The 24856-nt window shown below is 39.3% G+C and overlaps 1 protein-coding gene across 3 annotated transcripts; it reads left to right on the plus strand.

Moving 5' to 3' along the window:
• Positions 1–193: 193 nt before the first annotated feature.
• On the plus strand, positions 194–22006 carry HPS5 (HPS5 biogenesis of lysosomal organelles complex 2 subunit 2). Of its 3 annotated transcripts, XM_072038547.1 has the most exons (23): positions 194–390; positions 612–771; positions 1199–1309; positions 2150–2214; positions 2723–2915; positions 5374–5511; positions 5834–6045; positions 6355–6426; positions 6651–6739; positions 7693–7871; positions 8098–8256; positions 9301–9460; positions 11487–11610; positions 13256–13402; positions 14136–14210; positions 14912–15513; positions 16824–16947; positions 17096–17251; positions 17735–17854; positions 18151–18264; positions 18583–18689; positions 19360–19645; positions 20063–22006. In XM_072038547.1, the coding sequence occupies exons 2-23, from the start codon at positions 634–636 to the stop codon at positions 20121–20123; spliced, it is 3432 nt and encodes a 1143-aa protein (XP_071894648.1). In that variant the 5' UTR covers positions 194–390; positions 612–633; the 3' UTR covers positions 20124–22006. The 3 variants fall into 3 exon arrangements, 2 of the variants coding, with proteins under 2 accessions (XP_071894648.1, XP_027315117.1); XR_011809620.1 differs by lacking the exons at positions 194–390; positions 612–771; positions 1199–1309; positions 2150–2214; positions 5374–5511 and having other exon boundaries at positions 2729–2915; positions 5830–6045; positions 20063–20250; positions 21405–22006; XM_027459316.3 differs by lacking the exons at positions 194–390; positions 612–771; positions 1199–1309; positions 2150–2214; positions 5374–5511 and having other exon boundaries at positions 2729–2915; positions 5830–6045.
• Positions 22007–24856: the final 2850 nt, after the last annotated feature.

A 24856-nucleotide genomic window follows, 5' to 3' on the forward strand; every position in this document is an offset into this window, starting at 1 on the left:
CCGGCGCGGCGCTGCGGGGGAGGGGCCTCCCCTCGGCAACGGCCCGCCGCGGGGGGAGGGGGGGCGCCGCGTCAGCGTCACGTGCCCGGGGCCGCGCGTCACGCGCCCGCTCGCCCTCGCGCGGCCGCCGGCCCGCTCGCCCCGCCCCTCGCCGGGGGTCACGTGCCGCGGGGGGCGGCCGCTGGCGTGAGGCGGCGGCCGAGGGGGGCGGCCCCTGGGGCTGCCGAGGGGGGCTCGGGGCTGCTGCGGGCTCCGTGCGGGACCTCCTGTGGGACCTCCTGCGTCCTGCCTCCCCCAGCTGCTCGCCTGGGGGCTTCTGGGCAGCGCACCCATCGGAACTCCTCGCATCCCGCTGTAAAAGTGCTTCTGGCTCCGTGACGCCCCCCGAAGGTAGGCTTCTGGGGCTGGGCGTAGGTGCTAAACGTCCATAAGCGTCTCCCTGCGGAATTTGGGCTAAGGAGTTTAAAACCGGGTGCGCGTATGGTGTTGGTGTGCTGAGGTCTAATGCGCCTTGAGCATTTTCCTCTTCTTGTTATAGTCTCTTTAAACGCAAAAAATCTGTTGTAACGCTGAAAAGTGGGCTAACTGAGAACCTTCCTTCTGTTTGGTAGGTGCTGAAGCTGTGATGTACCCATGAGTGACTGCTGCCAGCCTCATGCACCTATGGCCTCTGCGCCAGTCATTCCGGACTCTTACAACCATGTCCTGGCAGAGTTTGAGTGTTTGGATCCATTGCTTTCTGCACTCAGGCTGGATTCTAGTCGTCTGAAGGTGAGTTTGTGATGCTTGCTTTTGTTATTCAATTTAAGAAGTTATCCTAATCAGTTGTTCTAATTAGCCCACAAGCTTTATCATGTTCTTTGGGAGTTTGTGCGTGTTAGTTTGTGGGTGTTGTGCTGTGGAGAATCACAGAAAAAGAAGAAGTGAAGACAGAATCCTGCTGCGGTGTTTTTTTAATGCAACTGCAGGGTAAAAAATACAATCTTAGGTAGTTGTTATCTCCTACCATTTGTTTGGATCTCAGAAAGAGGAATTTTAATTTCTTTAGTGGTGGCTCTGCAGCTGGTGTTTTGAGCTTGCACATGAAGTTGGCAAGCAGTGAACTTTTTTTAAAAAAAAAAATAAAAAAAATAATGTGAAGAAAAGATACTGTACTTACCAGTGTGTGTGATCTGTCTTATGATTTGTATGCCTTCAGTGTACATGTATAGCTGTGTCGAGGAGATGGATAGCTCTGGGCAGCTCAGGAGGAGGACTGAATCTTATACAGAGAGATGGCTGGAAGCAAAGGCTCTTTCTTACTCATAAGGTAAGGGTAAAATATTCTGGAGAAAAATATCCAGGGGAATTGGGACTGGGAAAGATGTGATTTCATGTTAATTTTTATTAAAAGAGTCAATGGGTATTTTCAGCTCCTTAAATTGTCCAAATAAGGTAATATTTCAAACTGCTACATGTTAAAAAGGGTTGTGGTACTGGTCTGTGTCCCCAGAGCGTGTGGTGTAATGTGTCTCATGAGGTGTGAAAGAAACGGCTTGAGAGGGACAGAGCTCTGCTTATCCAAATCTTACTTTTAACAACAGCAGCAAAGTCACCCCCTGAATGTTTGAGTCCAAAGAAAACCCTCGAATGTGTAACCAGAGCAACTAACATTTGGATACCCAAACATTAGTAGTTCTCCATACTATGAACTACCTGAATAGGTAAAGAAAATGTAGGCTTGCTTGTTTTTTCTGAAGGAGGTCAAGGAATAGGGATTGCTGTTCCTACCACCCCATACTGTTTCCTGGGAGCCATTGTTGCTCCCACTATAAAATGAATGTAACCATCTTTGGAGGTTGCAAACATCTTGCTTAGTTCTGGCAAAACAGCTTCTATAGATACAAGGACAGGAGACTGATTTCTGTGTTCCCAGGCTGGAGGATGAGCTGTTGATTCTCTTGATCCAGTTATGTTGTTGGCTACTGCTTCTTAGAGTAAGTTCAGTGTTTTCCAACAGAACCCAAACTAACAAAAGCACCTGTATCACCACAAACTGGTAGCAGCTGTTGACATTAATCTCTTATTTCATAGAGATAAAAGTTGTGTACTGGCAAAGGTAGTACAAGAATGTTTCTTACCCGTGCTTACTGCCATACCTTACTTTCAGGAAGGTGCCATTTCCCGAGTTGCCTGCTGTTTGCATGATGAAGACTACGTTGCTGTTGCTACCAGGTGAGCGATATACTTGGAAACCCGAACAGAGGATAAATATTTTGAAGTAACTTGTAAGTTTCAGGCTGACATCTGCTGAGAACTTGGAGGGGGACAGGGAATTAACTGGTACAGGCTTCAACAGAATAATTCTCTGTGTAGTTTGCTTATATTTTTTTCTGGCATAATTATTCTAGGAAGAAGTTGTATTTCTGTAACAGAACAACTATGAGAGAGCTCAGCATGCAAAGATATGATAAATATACCCTTGAGACCCTTCAGCATCAGAAGAAATGTTTTCAGTGACGTGGCAGAGCGAAAGTTGCAGTTAATATCACTTATGTTGTTTAAAATTTAAATGCATATTTTTCCTTATGCTCAGCATCCTTGCTGGCAATGTCAGCTCTGAAGTGAACTTCTTGCTTAGGTTTTATATTTCTTTGGGGTAATGTGTTTTTGTCGCTGATAAAACGTTGAATGCCTTTAGAACACTTATGCTCAAGCTGTGTTTTCTTTTTAAATGTTGCAGCCAAGGTCTTGTAGTAGTCTGGGAGCTGAATCAGGAACGTCGTGGGAAACCAGAACGTATTTATGTTTCCTCTGAGCATAAGGGCAGAAAAGTCACAGCTCTATGTTGGGATACAGCAGCCCTACGTGTTTTTGTAGGAGATCATGTGGGAAAAGTATCAGCCATCAAGATTAACACATCAAAACAAGGAAAGGTAAAGTGTCGCATACTTCAAGATAAAGAGGTTCCCAGGCGGTGCTGTGTGGATTCTTTTTTTTTTATTCTTTAAAGAGATGTAGAACAGAGGAAAATTTGTTTTGGGTGTCGGGAAAGCAAACTTTCTGTGTAGCTTTGACCGCAGGAGAAACAGTCTACTGAGATAACAGTAGAAATCCTTGCAATTCCATACCCAAACCCTTTTTTTTATCTAATTTAGTAACTCAGCGTAAAACTGTTTTTTAATCTATAGAACTAAAAATTTTGTGTGATTTAGCAACATAGAGGTGCTGGATTCAGCCTGACTTTGTGTGGGTAGGTTCTGACAGAAATTTGTCCAGACTTCAGAGATTTGAGTAAATCCACGGTTCATTCCAGATTTGTTTGCTGTGATCAAGATCAAGCATGGTCTCATAGAATTCCCTTCAGTATAGGACAGAGCAGTATTAAAATAGTGTGTACTGGCTGAGCTTCTTCCTCTTGGAGTTGACAAAGATCCAAGTACGCAGTTCTGGCATTTCTGAGCCTGATGGACTCCTTGGACCCCTTAGACTCCAGGTGCAGTGTCAGCCACATGTTTTGGTCCTCAGCTCATCTGTCAGTCTGAGAAAGAGCAGTCACAGGCTGATTTTTTTTCTGGGCTTCCTGGATCAGTATGAAAGCTGTGCATGTTTATCCTTCTTGAATGTGTGTTTCTTGGCCTCTGTGTGGATACTCTCATTCCTAAAGAGGTGGAATAGTTAAAACAAATGGTGGGTGGACACAAAGTTTAAACCAATTACACTTTGTGCAAAAGGCACTCACATTAATGAATAGCAGCAGCCTCATTTCCAGTTTTTCAGTGTTTCAAGTTTTATCATGACTGGGTCACTTACTTCTCCTTTTAGTTGGTAAGATGCAGCACAATGTGGAAGTAGGCATGTTCCTTCAGGTTGTTTCCGTCCCTCATGAGAGATTTTAGAAGGAAAATTGTCTTAAAAGTAGCAAGAATGTTGCATTTAAAGAGCAAGAAAATCAGCCGTGGAAGGATAGTGGAGAAAGGCAAGACCCATGAAATATGTGCCTGCTTGGGCCTGTTAAGACTGAATCTCAAACGTAGTGCAGTTTGTTAAAAGTAAGCAGTTAACACATTCATAACAAGACAACTTTAAACTGTCAAACATGGTGATTGTCCACTAGAAAATGGGAGTGCATTTTCCAGTAGAAGTCTGTCTAGGACTTGGTTCTGGCACCCATGCAAGCTGAGAGACTTGAGTAATTAAGAGCATTTGGGTAATTCACTGCTGGGTAATAGAAAAAGTTTGTGAGTTTTTATAAACCACCTAAATCTGATGGATTTTTTTTTTTTTGTATTAAATAATCCCTCAGATCTGTCTCTATAAGACTTGGCTGAACGTACCCATGGGGAGAATTGAGAGCATTGGCAAGTGCACAAAGCTTACAAAAGAGTAAAGGACCCTTGTAAAGTTACAAAAAAAAAACACTCTTAAAAAAAATCTGTGTGCTATAGGATAAGATTTATTTGCTTAAAACTTTGGTAATGGAAAACTTCAGTAATGCTTTTGGGAAGAGGATGATTTAGATTCCTCTATCTCTAAGCATTAGGACCTTGTTTCATGGGTGTACTGGGTCTGGCTGGGACGTTAACTTTCCCTGCAGCAGCCCATACAGTGCTGTGCTCTGCACTTGTAGCCAGAACAGCAGTGGTATCACACCAGTGTTGTCTGTTGCTGAGCAGTGCTGGCACAGCATCAGGACTCTCTCTGATCCTCCTAGAGGGTGGGCAAAAAGGTGAGAAAAGAAACATCACCAGGGCAGCTGACCTAAACCAGCCGAAGGGATATTCTATACCATGTAGTGTCACACTCAGCAATAAAAGGTGGAAAAAGGAAGAAGAGGGGAGGGGTGGGCTCTTGTGAAAATGTCAGTCTTCCTCCTGAACGCTGGCTACGTGCGTTGAGGCCCTGCTTCAAGGACGTGGTCAAGCATCGCTCATTTGTGGGAAGTAGAGAGTAATTTCGTTCTCTGCACTTCCATATAGCCTTTATTTGTTTTGTTTGTTTTTTTCTTTCCCCCCTCCCTTTTCCCCTTTCCCTTTTTTTCCCCTTTAGTTAAATTTAGTTAATAATAATCTTTCCTTAATAATTATTAGTTTTGTTTCCCTTTAATTCAATTATCCTTATCTCAACCCGTGAGTTGTTCTTTACTTTACTTCTTCCCCTCCTCATCTAAGGAGGGGGAGTGAGAGAGCGTTTGTGGTGTTTAGCCGTCTAGCACGGTAAAACCACCACAATGGGGGAGAGAAGAGAGGAACTGCATTGCCTTGCTTTGTCTTAGGCTGTACATTCAAGTGTATGTGAGCCTTTTCTGAATTATGCAATTTTAACTTAATGAAATAATCTTTATGCTGAACTGAGGCCCAGTATACATTTTTTTCTTTTTTCTTTAAACTGTAGGCTGCTGCCACTTTTGTGATGTTTCCCGTTCAGATTATAACCACTGTAGATTCCCGTGTTGTTCAGCTCGATTATTTGGATGGAAGACTGCTCATATCTTCACTTACACGTACTTATTTGTGTGATACAGAGAGGCAAGTTATGTTTTACTTGTAAAATATTGGACTTGCAAGGCTGCTCTGCAATCAGGAGGATTGACTGCAGAAGACTTTTTTTCAGCAATTGCTGAAAGAGGAAAAAAAAGCTCGTGATCTGAGTTTTTACTTAAACTAATAAATATTGCTGCACCCCATATGTTACAAACTTTATGCAGGCTTCAGAATTTTAATTTCAGAGTTTAGAGAACAAACGATCAGTTCAGCAGTTAGGATTTAGTATTTTTATTCTTCAAGAACAACATAAAATTAATTAGAGCCTCTGTTAATGCTGCCTTAACAAATGCATTTTCTCCACTAGAGAGAAGTTTTGGAAAATTGGTAACAAAGAAAGAGATGGAGAATTTGGAGCATGTTTCTTCCCTGCTGGAAAAAACAGTGGTAATCAGCAACCACTAATATATTGTGCGCGGCCTGGCTCAAGGATGTGGGAGGTGAACTTTGATGGGGAAGTGCAAAGCACGCATCAGTTCAAGCAGCTGCTCTCATCACCGCCTCTCCCTGTTGTTACTCTCAGGTAATGCATGAGCCTTACCGGTGATAAACAAGCTAGGGACTTCAAGACCAGCTGAGATGAAATAAACTCCCAGTGCAGTCAAACTTTAATCCTAGCTGTCATCTTAACATGTTTCCATCTAATAATGAAAAGCAGTAGTTAAGTAATTAACTAAAATTGCTAAAGCCTTGGTTCTGTAGATCTCTCTGTGACTATAGCAGTGAATTTTGCTGTTACAAGACTGTACATTTAAGCCAGGTTTAGATTTAAAGGATTAAGAGTGTGATACTGTTATGGTTATGTTTTGTAATAGATCATTTTTCTTTACAGGATGGATCCTCACTGCACAACTTCCAGCTGCTCTCCACAATCTTTATCTTTCCCCAAGCTACTGTATTTGACGTGAGTATTGGTTTCCTGTTGATAAAGTAGATTTAAAAATCCTTTAATAAGTTGTGTATACTCCTAATTAGTATTATCAACTTAATGTTTTTGCGTAAGAGTTTTCCAAATATCATGTTAAACAACTGTCTCATTTGCTGTACTTAATGTATGTAGGGATGATGTTGGCTTACAGTGACTACTGCAATTAATTTTTTCCTGGTCAACGTCTGCTTTGCTTGCAGTGAGCATTATGTTGTGACCTGGACGGAAAGAGGCATTTATATCTTCGTTCCCCAGAGTGTTCAAGTCTTACTCTGGAGTGAAGTAAAAGGTAAACTTTAAGAATCTTAGTTTGTAATGTGGTTTGTTATGTTTGCTGTATCTGAAGTCCTTGTCTAACACAAAGCCTTTCAGGCTCTATTTCTGCAGCTGGATTGCAGAACATTTATCAGAGAAATAATTTTTGTTGTCATCTGTCAGACATACCCTTGACTAGTAACCTTCTCCCCACCCCTTCCAGCCTCCATATTTCTGAGAAACAAAACCTGGTATAAAGTGAATCTTAAAGTACAGTAACAAAATACTGTGAGGTAATAACAAAACCCACAGTACTCTTTCCCCATTGCTGTTTATTCCCAGGTATCCTGTGAAGGATAATCAAACTGCTGAAAGCTGAAAAAAAACATTTTTCTAACATCTGTCTAACCAGTGAATGTATTTGTTTGTCACACGAGTGACGCCTCATAAATAGTTGTATGTATATGGTTATAGGCACAGTCCTACAACTGTTGGGCATTGTCACTTCTTCCTTCTGCCTCCCTCCCACCTTTTGGTGTTAAGTTTCCGATGCCTTTGTCTTTGAGTGTTTGCACATAGCGTAACTATTTCCTCTGGAAACTGCTGAAAGGTCAAAGAGGTTTTCTCCTACAAAATCTTTTTGTTCTTTTTTCAAAGCTAATAATGGTGTACCTCTCTCATATTTATCAGTCTTTGTTTCATTTTTCATCCTTCAAAGGAAAAGGGAACTTTAAGTAGCTTAAGTGTACTTCTGGGTGCAGTCTAGAAATGCAACTCTGGAAAGTTTTGATACTTGAATTGTGCTTTATAGTTGTTAGATACTAGCTTAGTGCTCTTCAGTGTTTGTTCTCCATACCACTTGTATTACGCTGTTGCACGTACTTGTGCTCAAGGAAATAGGTTTTCAACTTCCTTCAGGAACAAAAAGGAATCCTGATGAGTAATTTCAGTCCTTAACATGCTTCTTCTGTGCATCTGGTTTTGCAGATATTCAGGATATTGCAGTTTACAAGAGTGAACTGTTCTGTCTGCATACAAATGGAAAAGTTGTACACCTCTCCCTTCTGCTGGTAGACCGCTGTGTAGATCGTCTGATAAGAAGAGGGTTCTGGACTCTTGCTGCCAGGGTCTCTTGTCTCTTCCAAAATTCAATAGTTTCTTGCAGAGTAAGTAAATACCTCTTTGTAAATGTGCAATGTAACTCCATTTTGTTCCCTGTTCTCTTACAGTAAGTTCCATGGGTTTCCAAGGTTCATATTTTCGTAGATTTTAAGAAGTCTGCTAGACCTTATAGTTTTAGTATGAAAATTAGCCTGCATAAGTAGTTCCTTGTTAATTTTTTCATGCATGCATTAGAAATAATAATGCTTCTGTTTCCCTGTGTATTTTTAGGCAAGAAAAAATTTGCCACTAGACAAGCTGGAACACTTGAAGTCTCAGCTGGATGCCTCAACCCAGCAGGACCTCATTTCACGTCTGGAGGAACTGATCTTGAAAGTGGAACCTCTAGATTCTGCATGCAGCAGTAGGAGGAGTAGCATTTCATCTCATGTAAGTGTATTGGTAATGCCAAAAATGTTAGCTAGAAGTTTTATCTTTGTCTTAAAACCATCTCGTTATTTTCTTTGTAGATGAGGCTTTTGATTTCCCTGTGTCTACTATAGGCGATAATACTGTTTTTTAAAGTTACTTGGGGTAGGGAGGCATGAAATAATACTACTTGCATTCTTTAGGCTCTTACACCCCTGTCTTCCTGTGTTATTTTATGGCTAACTGTTAAGAAATGGACAAAGACAGATACAAAGAAGCACACAAAGAAAGCTTTCTCCACAGCTGAGTTTTGTACCTTGCCGTGCTTCAGTAAAGGTCATCTTGATTATAACTGTTGTCTTATCTGGTGAATGCTGAATGTCTGAATGTTCAGAGCTGTCCTTGCCCTGTTTTAAAAATGGTCTCACTCTGCAGCTCAAACAGAAAGCTCTAAGGAAAAAATAAAACATTCCATAGTTAATACAACATGAGTTGCTTTTGATCTAAGTATTTAAAAAGTGAAGCTTAAAAAACAGTAACATAAATTCCATCTGGACATGGTAAATGAGTTCTTTCCATTGGCAAAGTAAACTATGTGGACTGACCATGAGCCAAAGGATGTCCATGTGTCTAGAAGCAGACGGTTTTAGAGGATCCATAGTTGTGCTAGCTAGGTATGGCTTACTGGTAGAAAGCACATGGACTCGTCTGGATGTAGGTACATGGGGTGAAGTGGCTGGTTCACATACGGGACTAAAGCCAAGATGTTTTTTTGTCTCATGGTCTTGTACTAAGTGTGCCAGTTGTTCTACAGGCTGCTTTCCTGAAAGCAATTGCAGTGCGTGAATCTTTATAATGTCACTGGACTACGAGTTTAACAGCACGTGTGTCCATAGCTGTTCTGGATCTGTCAGTAATCTGATCTTCCATAGGGCTTTCTCAGATAGTGAATTATGAAGGGCTGTGAGGTTATTTCTCTTGGGATGGTTGTTTCAATTCATTGCAGGAAGTTGAACAAGGAAGTGCAACTCGAAAAACATCTGGTCCTTCTCCCTTGTCTGACAGGAAAGCTTCAGTGTCTTGGACTCGGGTATATATCGTGTTATTAGTCGACGAGGCAGTCAGTCCGATGAAGACTCATGTTCTCTCCACAGTCAAACATTCTCAGAAGATGAGAGACTTAAAGAATTTCCTGCACACCAGGAAGATGAACAGGTGGAACTTGGTAATGTTTCTTAATGAAAATATGTTCTTCAGATGCGGTATTTATTTATTCTACAAGAATTTATTTGCTCTATGCTCTTATTTTCTCCTACCAAGTTATCTATAATTAAATTTTCTAATTTTTTCAATGGAAACACAATTATCCTATCCTCTAGTCAAACTCTTTCTTGAATCATTGGGGTGAAATACTGGCTCTACAGAAATAACACATAAACAAAAATGAGAAGCGATACAAAAGGTCCAGAGGGCTTTTCCCAAGCTAGAGTTTAACTCAAAATTTTTTCCCCCTTTGTGTGCAATTCAGCATTAATGCTGAGACTGTCTTGGCTGACTGTGGCAGTGTTAATTGAGCTTCAAATGAGATTTGTTTGATGTCCCTATCCTTCCAGCCTTTTTGGCTACAGGAAAGAATTTATTAGTCTTGTCTCTGGCATTATTTCTATATTGGGGAAAATGAGTAGGCTTAGGGAGGAGTAGGCTTAGCTTTCTTGCAGGATTTCATCTGTAAAGGGGATCACCTCTTACACATTTATACATTAGCATGGGAATGATATGATTGTTAATATCTAACATTTTAACTACTCAGGGAGTGTTTCTTAACGAATACCTGTTGCTAGATGAAGCATAGTGAAATAATGTGTCTTGTTCTCTGCTCTGAAGAGGAAGAAACCTGGGATGATAAGGAGCTTGTTTAGTTCAGGGTGCGGTAGAGAGGCTTTCCAATAAAAAGGCTGCTCTTAGCTGTTGCAGAGATGTTTGAGGAGGAAGACAATTTGGATGCTTTGCTGGAGGAAAGCCACAGTAGAGTGGGAGAATTTTTGCTTCTCTGTTTGTCGGTAGTGTGTCCTGCTGACTAAGGTACATGATGTTTGTAGCCCTTATGCTTACATTTGTCTCTTTACCTTCGTTCCCCAAAAAAACAACAAGTGAGAAAATGTGCAGGAAGGTTCCCTAACATTAAAACTCTAAAATGAAGGGTCGTAGTTCTTGAGCATTGTGAGTTAAAACTCTTCTATCTGTTCAGTAAGTGATAGCAAATTTGCTAATTGTTCCAAGGTAGAGAGGTTCTAGATGATTCTTGAAGCACATGTACTTCATTTGGTATTTAAAAGCAATAGACTTAATGAATTACTTCGTTTTTATTTTTTTTTGCTGTGCTGCAGCTGGTTTCCCTGATCATATTTACGTAAGATGTCACAAGTTTTTTAGGTTGCTAATTTGTATAATGAACAAAAGCAGCCTTTTGGTCCCAGTCAGTTGTGACCTTTAGGCCCTATTGAGGGAGAGTGGATTCTGTTGGAAGTTCTGTAATAGCACAACATCTTTTCTTCTCAGCAGTGCAGATAGGTCTGACTGTTGCAAAACAGTGTCATTCTTACTCAAAAGTATCCTTTTTTCTTCATTACACCCCTTAAGTGTAATGCTTAAGTGTGCTTGTATGAGGAAATGACTAATCAAAACACCCTGTAGATACAGGTAGGTATATAAGTGAAGAGGAACAAGTCAGGGGCTCTGTATTTCCTGTGATTCTTGTCAAAAGCCAGAGTTGTGGATTTAATTGTGTTTTGAAGTCCCTTCAAATAGGAGTGATTTACACCTTAACCAAGATTTGTGTTTCTGTATTTCAGAGATAGTTTCCCTTTTAGGAAATAAGGCTGTGTGAATTGATGCATATTACCACATTAAAATTTCGTATCTGCTTAAATAATTAACAGTGAATTAAATTAAGTTTATTGTCTCTGAAATGAGCTGTAAGGTTACGTATAGATTGTAAGTTTTCAGACAGTTGTTGCTGAATGTTATTTGCCTTATTATAGAACCAAAAGGTTTGAAGTTGGTAATAAAATGGTCCGTGAGACTAGGTAGTGCTTTTCTGTCTCCACGTAATTTTCAACATGAAATACTGAAAAATATGATTATCCCACGCAGATTATCTAGCAATAAATTAGTGACTTCGGCTTTATTTCATTGTTTCATTTTTGCCAGGCCATTGTTTCATGACTCTTTATTTCAATTCCATTTGTTAGACAATGTATCTCATGCATCTGTGGCGGTTGAGGCTGACCGGAGTGAGACTTTTCTCCCATTCAGTATTCCTTTGTCATTTCGTTCCCCATCTCCTCTCGTCTCTCTCCAAGCTGTGAAAGAAAGGTAAAATTTGCAGGAGGTTCATTCATCCATTACATCCTTCCCTTTTATGTTCTCTGAATTTGTAGCATTGTCTGTTTTAATTCATACTCTGTTCTGCAAAAGTGTAACACCTGAAATGAAACACTGCAGATGCAGTCAGGTTTGCTAGGCTATTTAAAGCTTTCATCTTGACTCTAATGAAGATCCGAAGAGCTGCTGCAAGCTTCAGTGCAGCCAAGATTTCAGCCTTACTGTTCTGAATGTCTGCTAAGAATATTTAACATGACCTTGTAAACTGTGGTAGTGGTTTGTACTCAAAAAGAAACTTACTAAAAATATTGTTTTAGAATTTAGCTTTTGTGCTACTTGGATTTCTAAATGATAGGGGCTTGTGGGCAGAAATTAAAATATTTGAATGGTGCCAATATTTGAATATTGCCAAAACACACTTGTGAAGTGTACCGTCTAGCCTGCCATCTTTCTCTCCTCACATATGCACCTTTCAGTAAATCTAATGAATTCCTTAAATGTTCGTGGAATAATGGTAGTTTATACCAGGTGCAAGTAAATATGGTAGCGTCCATTTTGTGCAGAAATCAAATTGCCTTTTAAAAACTCACTGCAACATATAAAGCAAATGGTGATAAAAACATAACTTAAATAATTCTTGTGAAACTGGTGTGTTCCTCAACAGAATGTTACTGCTCCATAATGACGGTTTGAATATTACCTCTTCTTTAATCACTTAGGTATGTCAATTATATTCTGCAACAAAAAAATGTAGTTGATATCAATAGTGTGAGTATCTCAGAACAGGTTTCAGACATACATGCATTGTTATGAGTTCTTTCTAAATCATAAGCAACTTTTAGGAGTTTGAGTGTAAACAGTAATAGTAATTAGAACTTAAAAGTAAGTACCCTCTATGTTCTATTTATGATTAAATAAAGTAAAACAGTTGCTTTTTTTTACTATTGCTTTTTAAAGTTTCCCTGTAATCCTAAAAGAAGGTGTGTGTGTGTGTGTGTTTTGTTTTGTTTTGCTTTTTAATGCTCCTAAACTAGTTCTTAGTCAGAAAGCAAGAGGCTGAGTTCTTCGTACAACTCTGGATAATGTGGTTCTCCTTATGGTAGAAATGGGTTTCTGTGTGATCATTGGGATTTTTCTTGAATAAAACACCTGGCAGGAAAAAAAAAATCGATGATGAGAAGGGTGATTTTAGTGAGCTTTATAATCGAAGAATTAACTCTGAGTGCTGTAAAATCATTTCTTACTACTAAGAGGGCCATCATTTCCTAATGCTTTCCTGATGCTTTATTAGCCCTAAAATGAAATGTAGCCAGTCTGCGTTTATTTGTGCAAATATGTCAAAATCTAAGCACTAATGTTAGTGTGAAAGCCTATGTTTTCAAGCAGCAAAAAACAAGTCTTAAGTACTTCAATTTTTGATTCTTTGTGCCGATATTACAGACCATGACTCAAGCACAAATTCTGAGCATTTTCTTGGGGAACTTTTGTTCTCGTTGGCCATCACTGGTAAGATCCTTTTCGCAGAAGTTCTTCAGGTTATAAAGATGTCTGAAACGATGGTTTGAATGGAAAGAAAGTGCTTGATTGTTTCAGTTGTGAACTTTGAATTTCACGTGTTTGAACTTCTGATTTCTAGTGTTTCCAGCTTTGTACGTAAAACTACCGAAAAGATTGGCACGCTTCATGTGAGCCCTGATATTAGAGGGAGGCAAGAAGCAAAGGATGATGAGCACCAGCAGGAGGTGGCTGTCAGTCTGGTAGCATCTCCCCAGGAAGAGAGAGTGTGAGTACAAAATCATGTTGTCTTAGCAGTTGCATTTGCTGGGTGTTCTGAGGCTAGCAATCTAAAGAAAATGTGCTGTTTCAAGGAGAATGGGGAGCTCAGGTTGTTTGTTTGTTTGTTCGTGTTTTCACAGCTGCTGTTTGCTACTCTGGGTTTAGCTGGTTCTTGCTGGCTTCTTACCTAGAAACTGGTTCAGGATGTTGGAGCATGCAGTCTCCGCAGTGCTGTAGTTACTGAATTGTAAGAATGTAGTGTATTCAGCAACTCTTATGTAGCATACCTTTGATGGCTGCTTGGGGTATGAGTCCAACAGTTTGTCCTGCACTTACAGAGTGGGGAGTCAACACACTTCTCCCTCAAACCGTGTGTTATGGTACCTATAAAACGTAATGGCTGTCCAGTTAACACAGAGTTTAACTGTTTCATATTCCAGTAATTTGATAATTTATGGTAACTTTCATATGGTGTCATATTTTTTTTCATTTAGTGTCTTCAGAAATCTACTGTAGTTAGAGCAGAAGCCATAATAAAGGTCACAGAAACATTATGGTTGCTCTTCATGTCCAATTCATCTGTAACTTCTGTTGGTTGAGCTGTTTCTTCTATAGAAATTGGAGCTTTATTTTTTTAATAATGGAATTTATGTTGTTTCCTGGCAAATCTGAGGAAAATCCTCATGTAAATTATTAAATACAATGCTTCAGTGAAGGCTGAGATGAATGTATTTTTCTAGATCAGAACCACAGAGTTGCCAGCTTCCAGAAGAGGATCATCTAAGAGATCTCAAGGCTGCAACAGCAGAAGCAATGTAAGCTGGGCAATTTTTAGTGTCTAGATACGTTGGGCTTTAGTAGAAAAATGACTGATTTTTTTCATTGCAAACACGTAAAAGTAATGTTGTAAATGTCTATTAATGTTACCTGTAAGGCTCTCATTTTGGTTAATGATTTGTCTCCCCTGTTTAAAACAAAGCAAAACCCACTATAAGCTTGGTTAGGACAAAAGTGTAACACCGAGTAACTATATCCTAACTGCAAGCATGCTTAAAACAAACAAAAACCAACCTACGACAATGGCAAAAAAATAATAAAAAAAATCACTAACACAATGTGCACGCACACACACACAAATGCACCTAACAAAAAATCCCTGGATGTCTTTAAAAGACATTTAGATGTAGAGCTTAGTGATGTGGTTTAGTGGAAGACTTGTTAGTGTTAGGTCAGAGGTTGGAATCAGTGATCTTGGAGGTCTCTTCTAACCTATTCTGTGAAAAATCAGTTCGGAAAGAAAGCTTGGGGAAATCGGGAAGTACAGCAGCAAATGCAGATGGTGCAAGTAGCTTAAATTTTGTTTGATGCATTCAAAACCACAAAAAAGCAGCTAACTGTAAGTCAAGTTCAGGAGTATACTTTGAGTTGGACAAAACATACATAATATTTCACTTGTGATGTCTTACAGCTGTGAAGCAACTTAGCAAGTTTCTTTTTTTTTTTTTTTTTTCTACAGAGCCAAACTCCAGGATCCCCTGGTTTTGTTAGAACCACAGTGCATGAGAAGGGTTTTACGAGAATGGCTTGTCTATCTGGAAGAAAAATTTGGCAGCAGAGAGTGTTTTGATTCCTCTGTTAGGAAGAGCAAGACTGGATGTGCTGAAGAACAGAGGGAAATCCTGGAGGAAAACCTGCAAGTAGATCCAACTGGTGGAGACCTAGTAGAAAAAGAACCGAATAGTATCTTGGAAGACTGCACTGAAAGTAGCGATGAAACTTGTGAAAGCCAAACCGTATGTGAAAATAGTACTAATTTCAAGGGACCTTTGGGTGACTGCTTTCAAATTTCTGCTCCATGTGACATAGAACCAGATGTTCAGAAAGATCTTGTGGAGCTGACAACTCTGTGTTTTGAGCTAAGTGTGTTTTCTTGTGGAAATGGTGATGCAGAGGAAAGCTCTGATCAAGGTCTGCCATTAGCAACTTTGTCAACCTTGGCTTGTAGGTTTATACAAAGCTACTTCTTTCTTCTGGATTTGAAAAGACTAAAGCAGTGCATTATAACCACGTATGCAAACAGCCCTAATGTATGGAATACATATATTGCAGGATTGAAAGGTAACTAATGAAAATTTTATTACTAGTAGACTGAGAGAAAGACTTTTTGTTTGGGAAGAAAAAGAAAATAAAGTTTGAATATTCCCATTTATGCCTGCAAATTTTCCTTCTGTGAATATAGTGGGGAAAGGTGATTGGTAGGTGGAAGGTTTTGTTCTGTTTTGGGGTTTGTGTGCTGTTCCCCAGAAGGCTAATATAGGGAAAAACTACTGGCTCCCAGGAGAGAGGAGCCTCATTTTGCAATTCCATAAAAACTACTTCTGAAGCTGTTAATGTATATGGAGCTTGTTGGTTGAATGGTGTGGCAATTACAGACCAGATCTTTGTGAAAGCAAATACACGCCCTTCAACGAGCAGAAAAATCTTATGTAAAATCAAATATCTATAGAAATAAGGCAGAAGGTTGGAGATGGGACTTCATTATTTGCATTAGAAATGGAAGGCCTGACTTAAAGAGCACTGTCATTAGTGTGAAAAAAGGCTGAATGGTCCCATGCAAGTGAATGGCTTGTGATCACTTCAAACTTCCCTTTTCTGCAGAAATCCTTTTGACATTTTTGATTTCTTTTTAGTCTTATTGAAGTAAAGCTTCCTGATTATACTGGAAAACAGAACTATGTCTGTTCTCTGTATGCAGCTTCTGCTTTGTGTTTTCTTTTAAGAGTGACTTAAAGGCTTAGCATTAATTTGGCACTAACAGAGATCAGTCAAAGAACAGAATCTTGCTTTGATGGTTGGCATGTGGTGCTGGGTTTCTTGGAATTTATTCATAATTTGTGTCTTCATGAGAGCTTTAAAGTAATGTATACATTCCCAGTTTGCTCTCAGTTGGACTGTACTCGTGTTTGTAGACTGATACCAACATTTCATCAGGATCTTGGTTTATGATGAATTCTGCTTTCTGTGAATTCAGTGACCAAACTGAAGTTTTTATTTATTAATAGAAACAAAACATACTATACTGAAAACTGCAGATCTACATTATATTCAGCAAGCCATATGTCTTGCAGTGTGCACTTGTGTTTTTTTTACTAGAGAAAAACTGCATCCTCTGAAGTCCAAAGACTTCAGAAATGAGAAATATATCAAGAATATTATTCCGTGCCTTCATTGTATCATTTATAACTGAAACTTGGAAGCCCTGCCTCCAAGTGATGTTGACTTCCATGAAATGATCAAGTGTTCACTTGTTGCTACTGTTCTAAGGAAGTAGAAAAGGTAACTTGTATCTGTACATGTAACAACAGCTTTGTGTGTGTTAAGGCAAAACATTGTTTGTATCTTGTAACACGTGCACTGATTTATTTCAGAACTAACTTGTCACAGTCCTGTTGCTTTGGCAATGGAAAATGAAGATATGTTGAAAATACTGAAACTGTTGCATGACCTGGGGCCCTGGGATGATGGCCCTCTGTTACTGGTACATGCTCAAAGGTAGCCAAGTCCTTTTTTTTCCTCTTCTCCATGTTGTGAACTTGCTAGCAGGAATTGGTTTTGAGAGCTTCACACTTTATGAAGCTTTCTGTGAATCTCTTCAGAAGATCACCTTTCTGAAAATGTTTTTTGTTCTGTCTCTCTTCAGGCTTTATGAAAAATTTGGGGAAACAGCTCTTCGGCCCTTAATCAAGTTCCACCCCTCTATTTCACCTTCTGATATCAAGCAGCTTTGTTGGAATGATCCAGCTCACTTTTTAGCATATTTAGATAGCCTGCTGAAGTCACAGCCAGAGGATAAAAGGTAAAGGGAATAGAGAGCCTTTCACCTGTGTGCTGCCTTCATCACATGGCTGTAATTTTTTTTTTGTTTAACTGTTTTGATATTTCTATGCTTGGTGCTCTTTATCATTAGTTTTCAGATCATTCTGCCAGTTTTAGTTGATTTATCAGTATGGATTTTATTAGCTTAGGTACTAGTTCTAATATTTTTTCCTGCAACATACTTTCAAAATAACCTGCTATTTTTGTTCTTGTGCCTACTGTTCAGCATACCCAGGTTAGACAGTATTTAGGGGGAAAAAAAAAAAGCAAGGGGAATCCAACCTCTGTCAACTTCATGGGTTTCAGTGGTTCCCTTCAGTTCCTAGGAACATAAATGATTCTAGTTTTTTCCATACTTAGTTTTAATCATGATTAATTTATTTGCTCATGTGCAATTTTTACGTCTCCATGTATCTGGTATATTTAAAATCAGTATTTTTTCCCCATGTGCTTTGTTTTGTAGGCCATCTCTTCTTAGATCTCTTCTGCAACCGGAATCAATACGACTGGATTGGTTGTGCTTGGCGGTTTCTCTTGATGCACCACAAAGAGCAAATACTGTGGATGTGGAAGGAAATCCCAGGTAAAGCGGAGTTCACCTGAGGTTCTGAGTGCAGCAAAAAGGGAGGCTTAGGTTTTATATGACACTTTGGATGTCAGTGAATCCTTGGAGCATTTTGCATATTGCAGAGTTCAGCAGAAGCAACCAAAGGATTAAATAACTACCTGTAACACCTTATTGAATGACTGTTCTTGCTGAGACTGCGCCGTGTCTTGTTAATGTTCCTACTTCTACTTGATAAACCTGAATTTCTTGTAGAGAGAACTTTTTTTGAAGAAAACCATTAATGTTTTAAAACAAAAATTTTATTTGTCTAGGCCACGATCGCATTTGTTTACATGGGGCTACAGCCAGCTCATTCTGCTTTTGATTAAACTCCCAGCTGATTTTGTTACAAAAGAGAAAATGGCAGACATCTGTAAATCACATGGGTAAGATGAAAGCTTGCTAATTCTTTATACTTGCTTCATTGGTACTCTTACCCCAAAAAGATACAAACAAAAAACACTTATCTGCTCCTAGCTTGAACAAGTTTCACTCAAAAACATTTCCTGTTTTGAGGATGAATTTTAAGAGTCCAATTTAATGCATCTGATACCCTTGTGAGCCTGCTCTGTGATGAGCCATATGATTGTTGGCATTCAAGAAGTGCAATTGCTTCTGTCTTCCTTAAGTGAATATTTAATTGTTCTTCGTTTCAGTTTAGGATGAATATTTGATTCCTGGAAATTTTTACTCTGTTATTTAAGGTTTTGGCCTGGTTACCTTTTCCTCTGTTTGGAGCTGGATAGAAGAATAGAAGCCTTTACTAATATTGCTCATTTGGATGATTTGAGCCTATTGAATGAAGAAGATGGTTAGTGAATCTTAAGCTGTGTACACATTTCTGCAACATCAGAACTGCCCTTAGTCTCTGCTGATTAAGTTTCTCAAAAGTGGAGTTAAGCTGTTTCTGTTGGTGGTGGGTTGTTTTCTTTTTTATTTTTGAAGTGTTTTGGTAGCAGTACCACTTGCTTGGTGTACAGCAGCATATTTGAAAAACCTAAGTGGATGTTACGCTCTTGCATCTTCACATGGTGTTTCATGAAATCAGTAACTCTGGAAAACATTTATCACCTCAGGAATGTAGGGTTGTTTATCAGGAGTAAAAGCTAGATTTGGAGGAAAAGCTAGCCTCCCTATGCGGCACAGAACTCCCCCACTACACATGTTTATACACACAAATTTGCAATGAGCAAAGTATTGTCCCGGTAGCCTTAAGATGAAACAATTCTATGTTTTTTGACTTGACAAAGCCTCCAATGCTGAAGTATTGCGAAGTTTTGCACTGAATCTTGACACTGAGTCAGTCAAGGCAATACAGTTCTGTATGCAATTTGCTTGTTGATGACACTTGATTTTCTTGCATTTCCAAAGAGAAAAACAGGATAGCTATCTTCCTTTTTAGGTATAGATCTGTTTAAAACAGTAGGCTTGTAATAAACCTTGTTTTACAAACAAGGTAACAAATTTGTTTTTGCATCTAGGTTCAATTCCAGAGACTATAGAAGAATGGAAGTTTCTTCTGCATCTCGCACAAAATCACAGCGCTGTTTTCCACCACCATGGCCCACAGAATGGAAATGCTGCCAGCGACGGTAGCCCCAGCTGGCCAAACTGCATTACTGTAGAAAACATAGCTCTCTTACTAGCAAAGGCCATTGGCCCAAATCGTGCCTTGCCTCTATTGCAAGAGTGTGGCATGATGCTAGAATTGTCTGAGAGATTTACTGGAGTGTGTGAGATACTGAGAATTGCTGAGAAAAGGCAAAGGTAAGATGATGCATCAACGGAAGATCTGTATATGCACACCATTCGTTTTAGATCTTCTTGGTGCTTTGAAGTTTCTTTTCAGTTAACAAAAAGATAAAATATTTCACACTTCTGCCTTGAATTTTAAACTCACTGAAAAATTTTCTTTTAAGAACTATGTATTGTGCAATGTAGCTACCTTAAAATGGGGGGGCAAAAAGGAAATGGAAAACTATACATTAGATATATGTGAAGGAGGTTTCATCTTGTAGAGAGTCTGATCCAACCCCTCCAGAGAAAGCATGCATGGTGATGTCATGATATGTAATCGTGTTTTTGACAATTTTTGACAAAATGCTTTAAAAAGCAAAACAGTTGTTTCTATTGTTATTTTTTTTCAACAGTTTAACCTTTTCTTTTCCTTTGATTTTCTTGCAGAGCCCTGATTCAGTCTATGTTGGACAAGTGTGACCGGTTTTTGTGGTCTCAGCAAGCATAGAAAAAAAGTGGGAAAACTCTGGGATCTGTAATGTGTATATTAAAGTGCCTCTTAAATTTTCAGGCTCTTAAAGAAATGAGCTTCTCCCTAAAAATTCGGTTGTACTGAGCCAACATCCGTCTGACAGGTATCTGACTGGGAGCTGTTCACAGTGCTTTCTTATTCATTAGAGATGAGTTTTACACTCCAGAACTTCAGTCAAAAGAATCCAGTATTTATCTCAAAATTAAGCTTACAGATTTCCAAGATGAAAATGCCTTAATTTATTTTCTGAGTCTGCATGACTTAAGCGTTAAGGGTATGAGCCCCTAAGGATCAAATCATGGTGTATAGATTTTTTTCTCATTGTTTGCAAACACGAGAAGCCATTCCTGGGAAAGATTTAAGCATGTAATTTTTCATTTTCCTGTAAATAATATTTACTTTTTAAAGTAACTGTAGAAGTACTTGGTGTAGTATATATTTTTTCCTCTTAAATTATATACACTGTTCTTACCCATTCGCAATTAATTATTTGAGACAAGTCTTAAAATACTGAGAAAATATTTCTCTGGAGTGGGTTAATGGAAACCTGATGAAAAGAACTTACTAAATAAACTCACTGTTAAACTATAAAAGTGACATTTCTAAATTGCCTATATCTGCTTTTGAAATATGAGTGTAGACTCTGGCTGTGATATTTGACAGACCTCAGGACAGAAATATTCCACAGTGGTTTTTGACCTTTTAGAAAGCAAGAGGACCACATATCTTATTCTAATATTTTCTTAAAAGCTGAATGTGTAGAGTTATTTCAGATCAATGCCATCGAGCAAGAAATCTTTAAATATCTGTTATAATATGAAGACTCGTAAAATCACTTGGGTTTAATTTCTTGTTTACAGAACTATGTTTTATATGAGTACTGTTTCTGCACTTAATGCCTGTTTGAACAATTTCCTTTTTAGGCTACTAGTTTTGACCCTTTTCACTGTTAGATTCTCACAATTTCCTCACATTGTCTTATCAATAATCAATTTTTCCAAGTGTCATTTAAACAACAACAATAAAAAAAGCTATTGCATGCATTAGAACAAAACTTTATTCTTCTCAAAATCTGTAATTTGGACAACAAATGCCTTGAAAGCATTTCTTTATACAGATATGAAAAAGAATCTTAGGCAGATTTGCAGGACTTACACTATTCCCAAATAGTGCTTTTATTTTCATCAGAATAGGGCTATAGTAATACAGCTTTCCGACTTGGATGGATGCAGTCTGACTCTTTCATCTCAATTGCAGGAAAGACTTTATTGTGGAGAGTTGGTTACTACACTAGAGGAAATGAAGCTACAGATAGAGAATTAGTAGCAGGTTTCCATCTCTTAATACTGTTGCTTGTGGAAAAGCCAATAAGTAAGTACTTCTAAAAAAGAAAACTTTGAACACTTTAGATTTTATATTTTGACATGGAAACAGCACAGATCCTTCTGTGAGAAGCACACCATGCCCTTATGTTACATTACAGTAAGACTGTTGGAGTAGGACCCAGGCACTTACAGTATGTGGTGAGGTTAAACAGGTCGGATGATGTCAGTGTCTGTTTATCTGCCAAATGAACACACTGCTACCTCAGTGACTGTTAGGCCTAACTGTTTCATGCAGTACATCAAAGCTTTAGCTGAGATACTAGTGTTGCCTTTCTTAGAGGAAGTTAGCTGGCTTTGTAAGACTGTAGCTGACTTATCTCTAGATCTAACTGTTCTACTTTATTTGTTCCGTGTACGTTGTATACATAGCAGCCTTTTTCACTTCGGGGAATATTTTGTACGCTCAATTGACTTCTGTTGAGTGGTGTGTTTGCTTTTTTTTTTTTGCAATAAATCATAACTTTCCACTCCAAAGTTTTTCTTGTTCTTAATTTTTTTGTTGTAGTAGTCATACTGCTAATGTAACAGGAAGTATTTGTTAAAATCTGTAATTTAAAGTGAGCTTGTGTTGATGACTTCAGTTAACTTGGTTGTCAATAAAGAGTAAGAGTTTATTTTTTGAAGACAAGTCAGCAAAATTGTTGCTTCCTATTCTTAATGCATATGCTTTCATCATATATGGATAATGTGAAGGAACTGTGATATGAGATGATCTCATGCTTAGAATTTAGTTGTACAGAGCAACGCTATTATCCTTAGGCTTCCTGAAGGATCCCCCTTACCAGCTCTTCATCACCCAGTTAAGCGTACACCACTGGTCAATTAAGCCAGCCTGCAGTGAAGCAGCTTTTTTCTCCTCCTCTTCCAAAAATAAAAACAAACAACCTCTGACTGGCTCAAAACACTTATTTCACCATTAGAATTATCAAAACCTACCAGGAGCTGCATTTTATTTAAGGTAAACATCTATACATAAGATCTGTTTCTTGAAGAGGGGCCATGTTTGCAGTTACTAAGTCTCTAAGCCTGATGTCAATGCTCGTAATTACCGCATGGACCAGCACGGCAGAAGTCCTGAAGTGAATTCTTGCTTGAGTAAGCTAAGACAAGGCCATCTTCCCAGAATATAGAAAAACAGCACGTATTATTGTTCCTGAGTGGGGAATTCACCTCATACCATTTCCCAATCAGAGGCTTATTGATTTAGGTTGCAAAATACCGAGATTGCAGAATGACTGCATTCATAGATACTTAAGATTAAAAAACAGTTTGAGGGGTAGAACTTTGAATAGTGTTTTATTTTAATTGTATTGGTGTGTATAAAGTCAGAAGACAGTCTGAGTGGCTCTTACGTATGCTACATTTACCTGGTATATACATGCAGCCTGTGCTTCAGTGCTAGAACAGAAGGGAATATTTTGCTCAAACACTGGTGCTTGTTCATTGGCAGCTTGCCTATGTCTCTGTGAAAAGGAGCAGTTGTTGGCTGCAACATTTTTCTGTGGGCCAAGGGCTGTGACTGGGAAGGCAGGCCAAGAAGAGACGGGAAAGCAGGGCTCAGGAGAGTTAGGAGGATACACTCCGTGATCTAAGGATATGCTCCAGTACTTGTCTTCTTGCAGTTATTCTCATGTTTGTGCTTTTTGCAGAAAAAGCTTAGTTTAGTGGGAATGTGAAACATCAGACTGAATTATAAAACTCAGAAGAGCCTTTTGTGCTCAAAAAATGTCTGAGCTCTTGTATGGAAAAGGTCCTTAGGTTAGGTCAGTTTTGCAGGTATTGTTCTGTTATAGGTCCCTGGACACAGGGGCATATGTGAGAGTTCTAGTGAGCGAGCTCTACCTCAGTTTATAGGAATTATTTTCCAGTCATGACTTACTTTAAATCAAAATGAAAGAGGAGACAGACAGGGCTCTGCAGCCAGCAGAGAGATGTACTGAAGGGGCATGAGTCAGCAGTAGGATGTGAATAGAGTTGTGGAAAAACTTGGTACTCCAGTCCCTACAGTAACTGTGGCGTTGCATTGGTAGACGTGAGGTTCATGGGTAGCAAGGGCAAAACACTTGCTCCCTGCTTTTTGTAAGGTTTCCCTTTCTCTTGGGTTAGGGTACAGGTTCTCTTTGTCCCAGATAATTGAATTTAGAGATACGGCATATAAGAAAATGTCTGTCCTTTTGCTCCAGGCCTATCTATGGAAAATATCTCTTGTTCTCCTTAAGTACATTTTTCTTTGGAGGAAGAAGACCAAGGAAGACAGCTGCTGGCACTATATTAACCCAGTTTGTTATCGTACCTCTTTTACCTCATGCCCCTGCTGTTAAACTGCAACTGCTAATTACATATAAGTGACAGAGTTGTGAATGGGACAGCAACACCTACCTGTTTTGCAGAGAATTTGAAGAAACTCTGTGATTCAGACTTGTTAAATTATTTATGAGACTGCACAATGGGAGATGTTTTGCTTGCTTAGTCCAGAGCCTTCTGCAGAAGAAACGTGTCAGTTGTTATTAAAAGGGAAGCAAGCACCAAGCACTTCTTGAGTAGATCCCTAACCAAGAGTAGGACAGTGAGTAAACAAACTATGAACCACATCGATAGGGCTTGACAGTTGATACGGCAGTCTTAAAATCTAGCAGAGATGTGGCTATATGGGTTTGAACTTCCCCTTTGGTAGAACATTTACTACTGCATTAAAACCTCTCCTTCCTTTAGCCTCCTTGAGCCCTACAGAGCTGTTGTTGCAGCAGGATGGCTGAAAGTCCCTTGAGAGGAATCTGTGGGAGCAACCAACAGAAGGACAAACCATCTAGGCCTTCCTCAGGGTGGCACAAGTATGTGCTATCTTAAAGCAAGGATGTACATGTTCACAGTTTACTCTTAACTCCATTGTGAAGCAAGACTTCCATCAGCTCTGGGATCCAGCCCAGCACCTAGTAGTGCTGGCTATTCCTTGCAGTTCCACACTGTTGGCTAGCTAAGCTCCTCGGTGCTGCCCTCTTGTTCCCCATCCTTAAAAAGACAGGGGAAGAAAATATGAAAAACATCTCATGGGCTGAAATAGGGACAGTAAGGCCACTCACCAGTTACTGTAGTGAGTAAAACAGACTCAGCATAAGGGAGATTAATATAACTTATTGCCTGTTGGTAACAGACTCAAGCAGTGAGAACTTAAAAGCAAACTAAAAGCACCTTCCCATCATCTACCCTCTCCTATCTCCTTCCCCTTGAGTGGTGCGGAGGAACAGGGAATGGGGGCTGCAGTCTGTCCCTAATGCTTTTTCTCTGCTGCTCCTTCACTGTCAATCTCTGCCTCTGCTCCCCATG

Source organism: Anas platyrhynchos, chromosome 5, assembly GCF_047663525.1.
Source record: "Anas platyrhynchos isolate ZD024472 breed Pekin duck chromosome 5, IASCAAS_PekinDuck_T2T, whole genome shotgun sequence".
In the NCBI taxonomy this organism is placed as follows: Eukaryota; Metazoa; Chordata; class Aves; order Anseriformes; family Anatidae; genus Anas; species Anas platyrhynchos.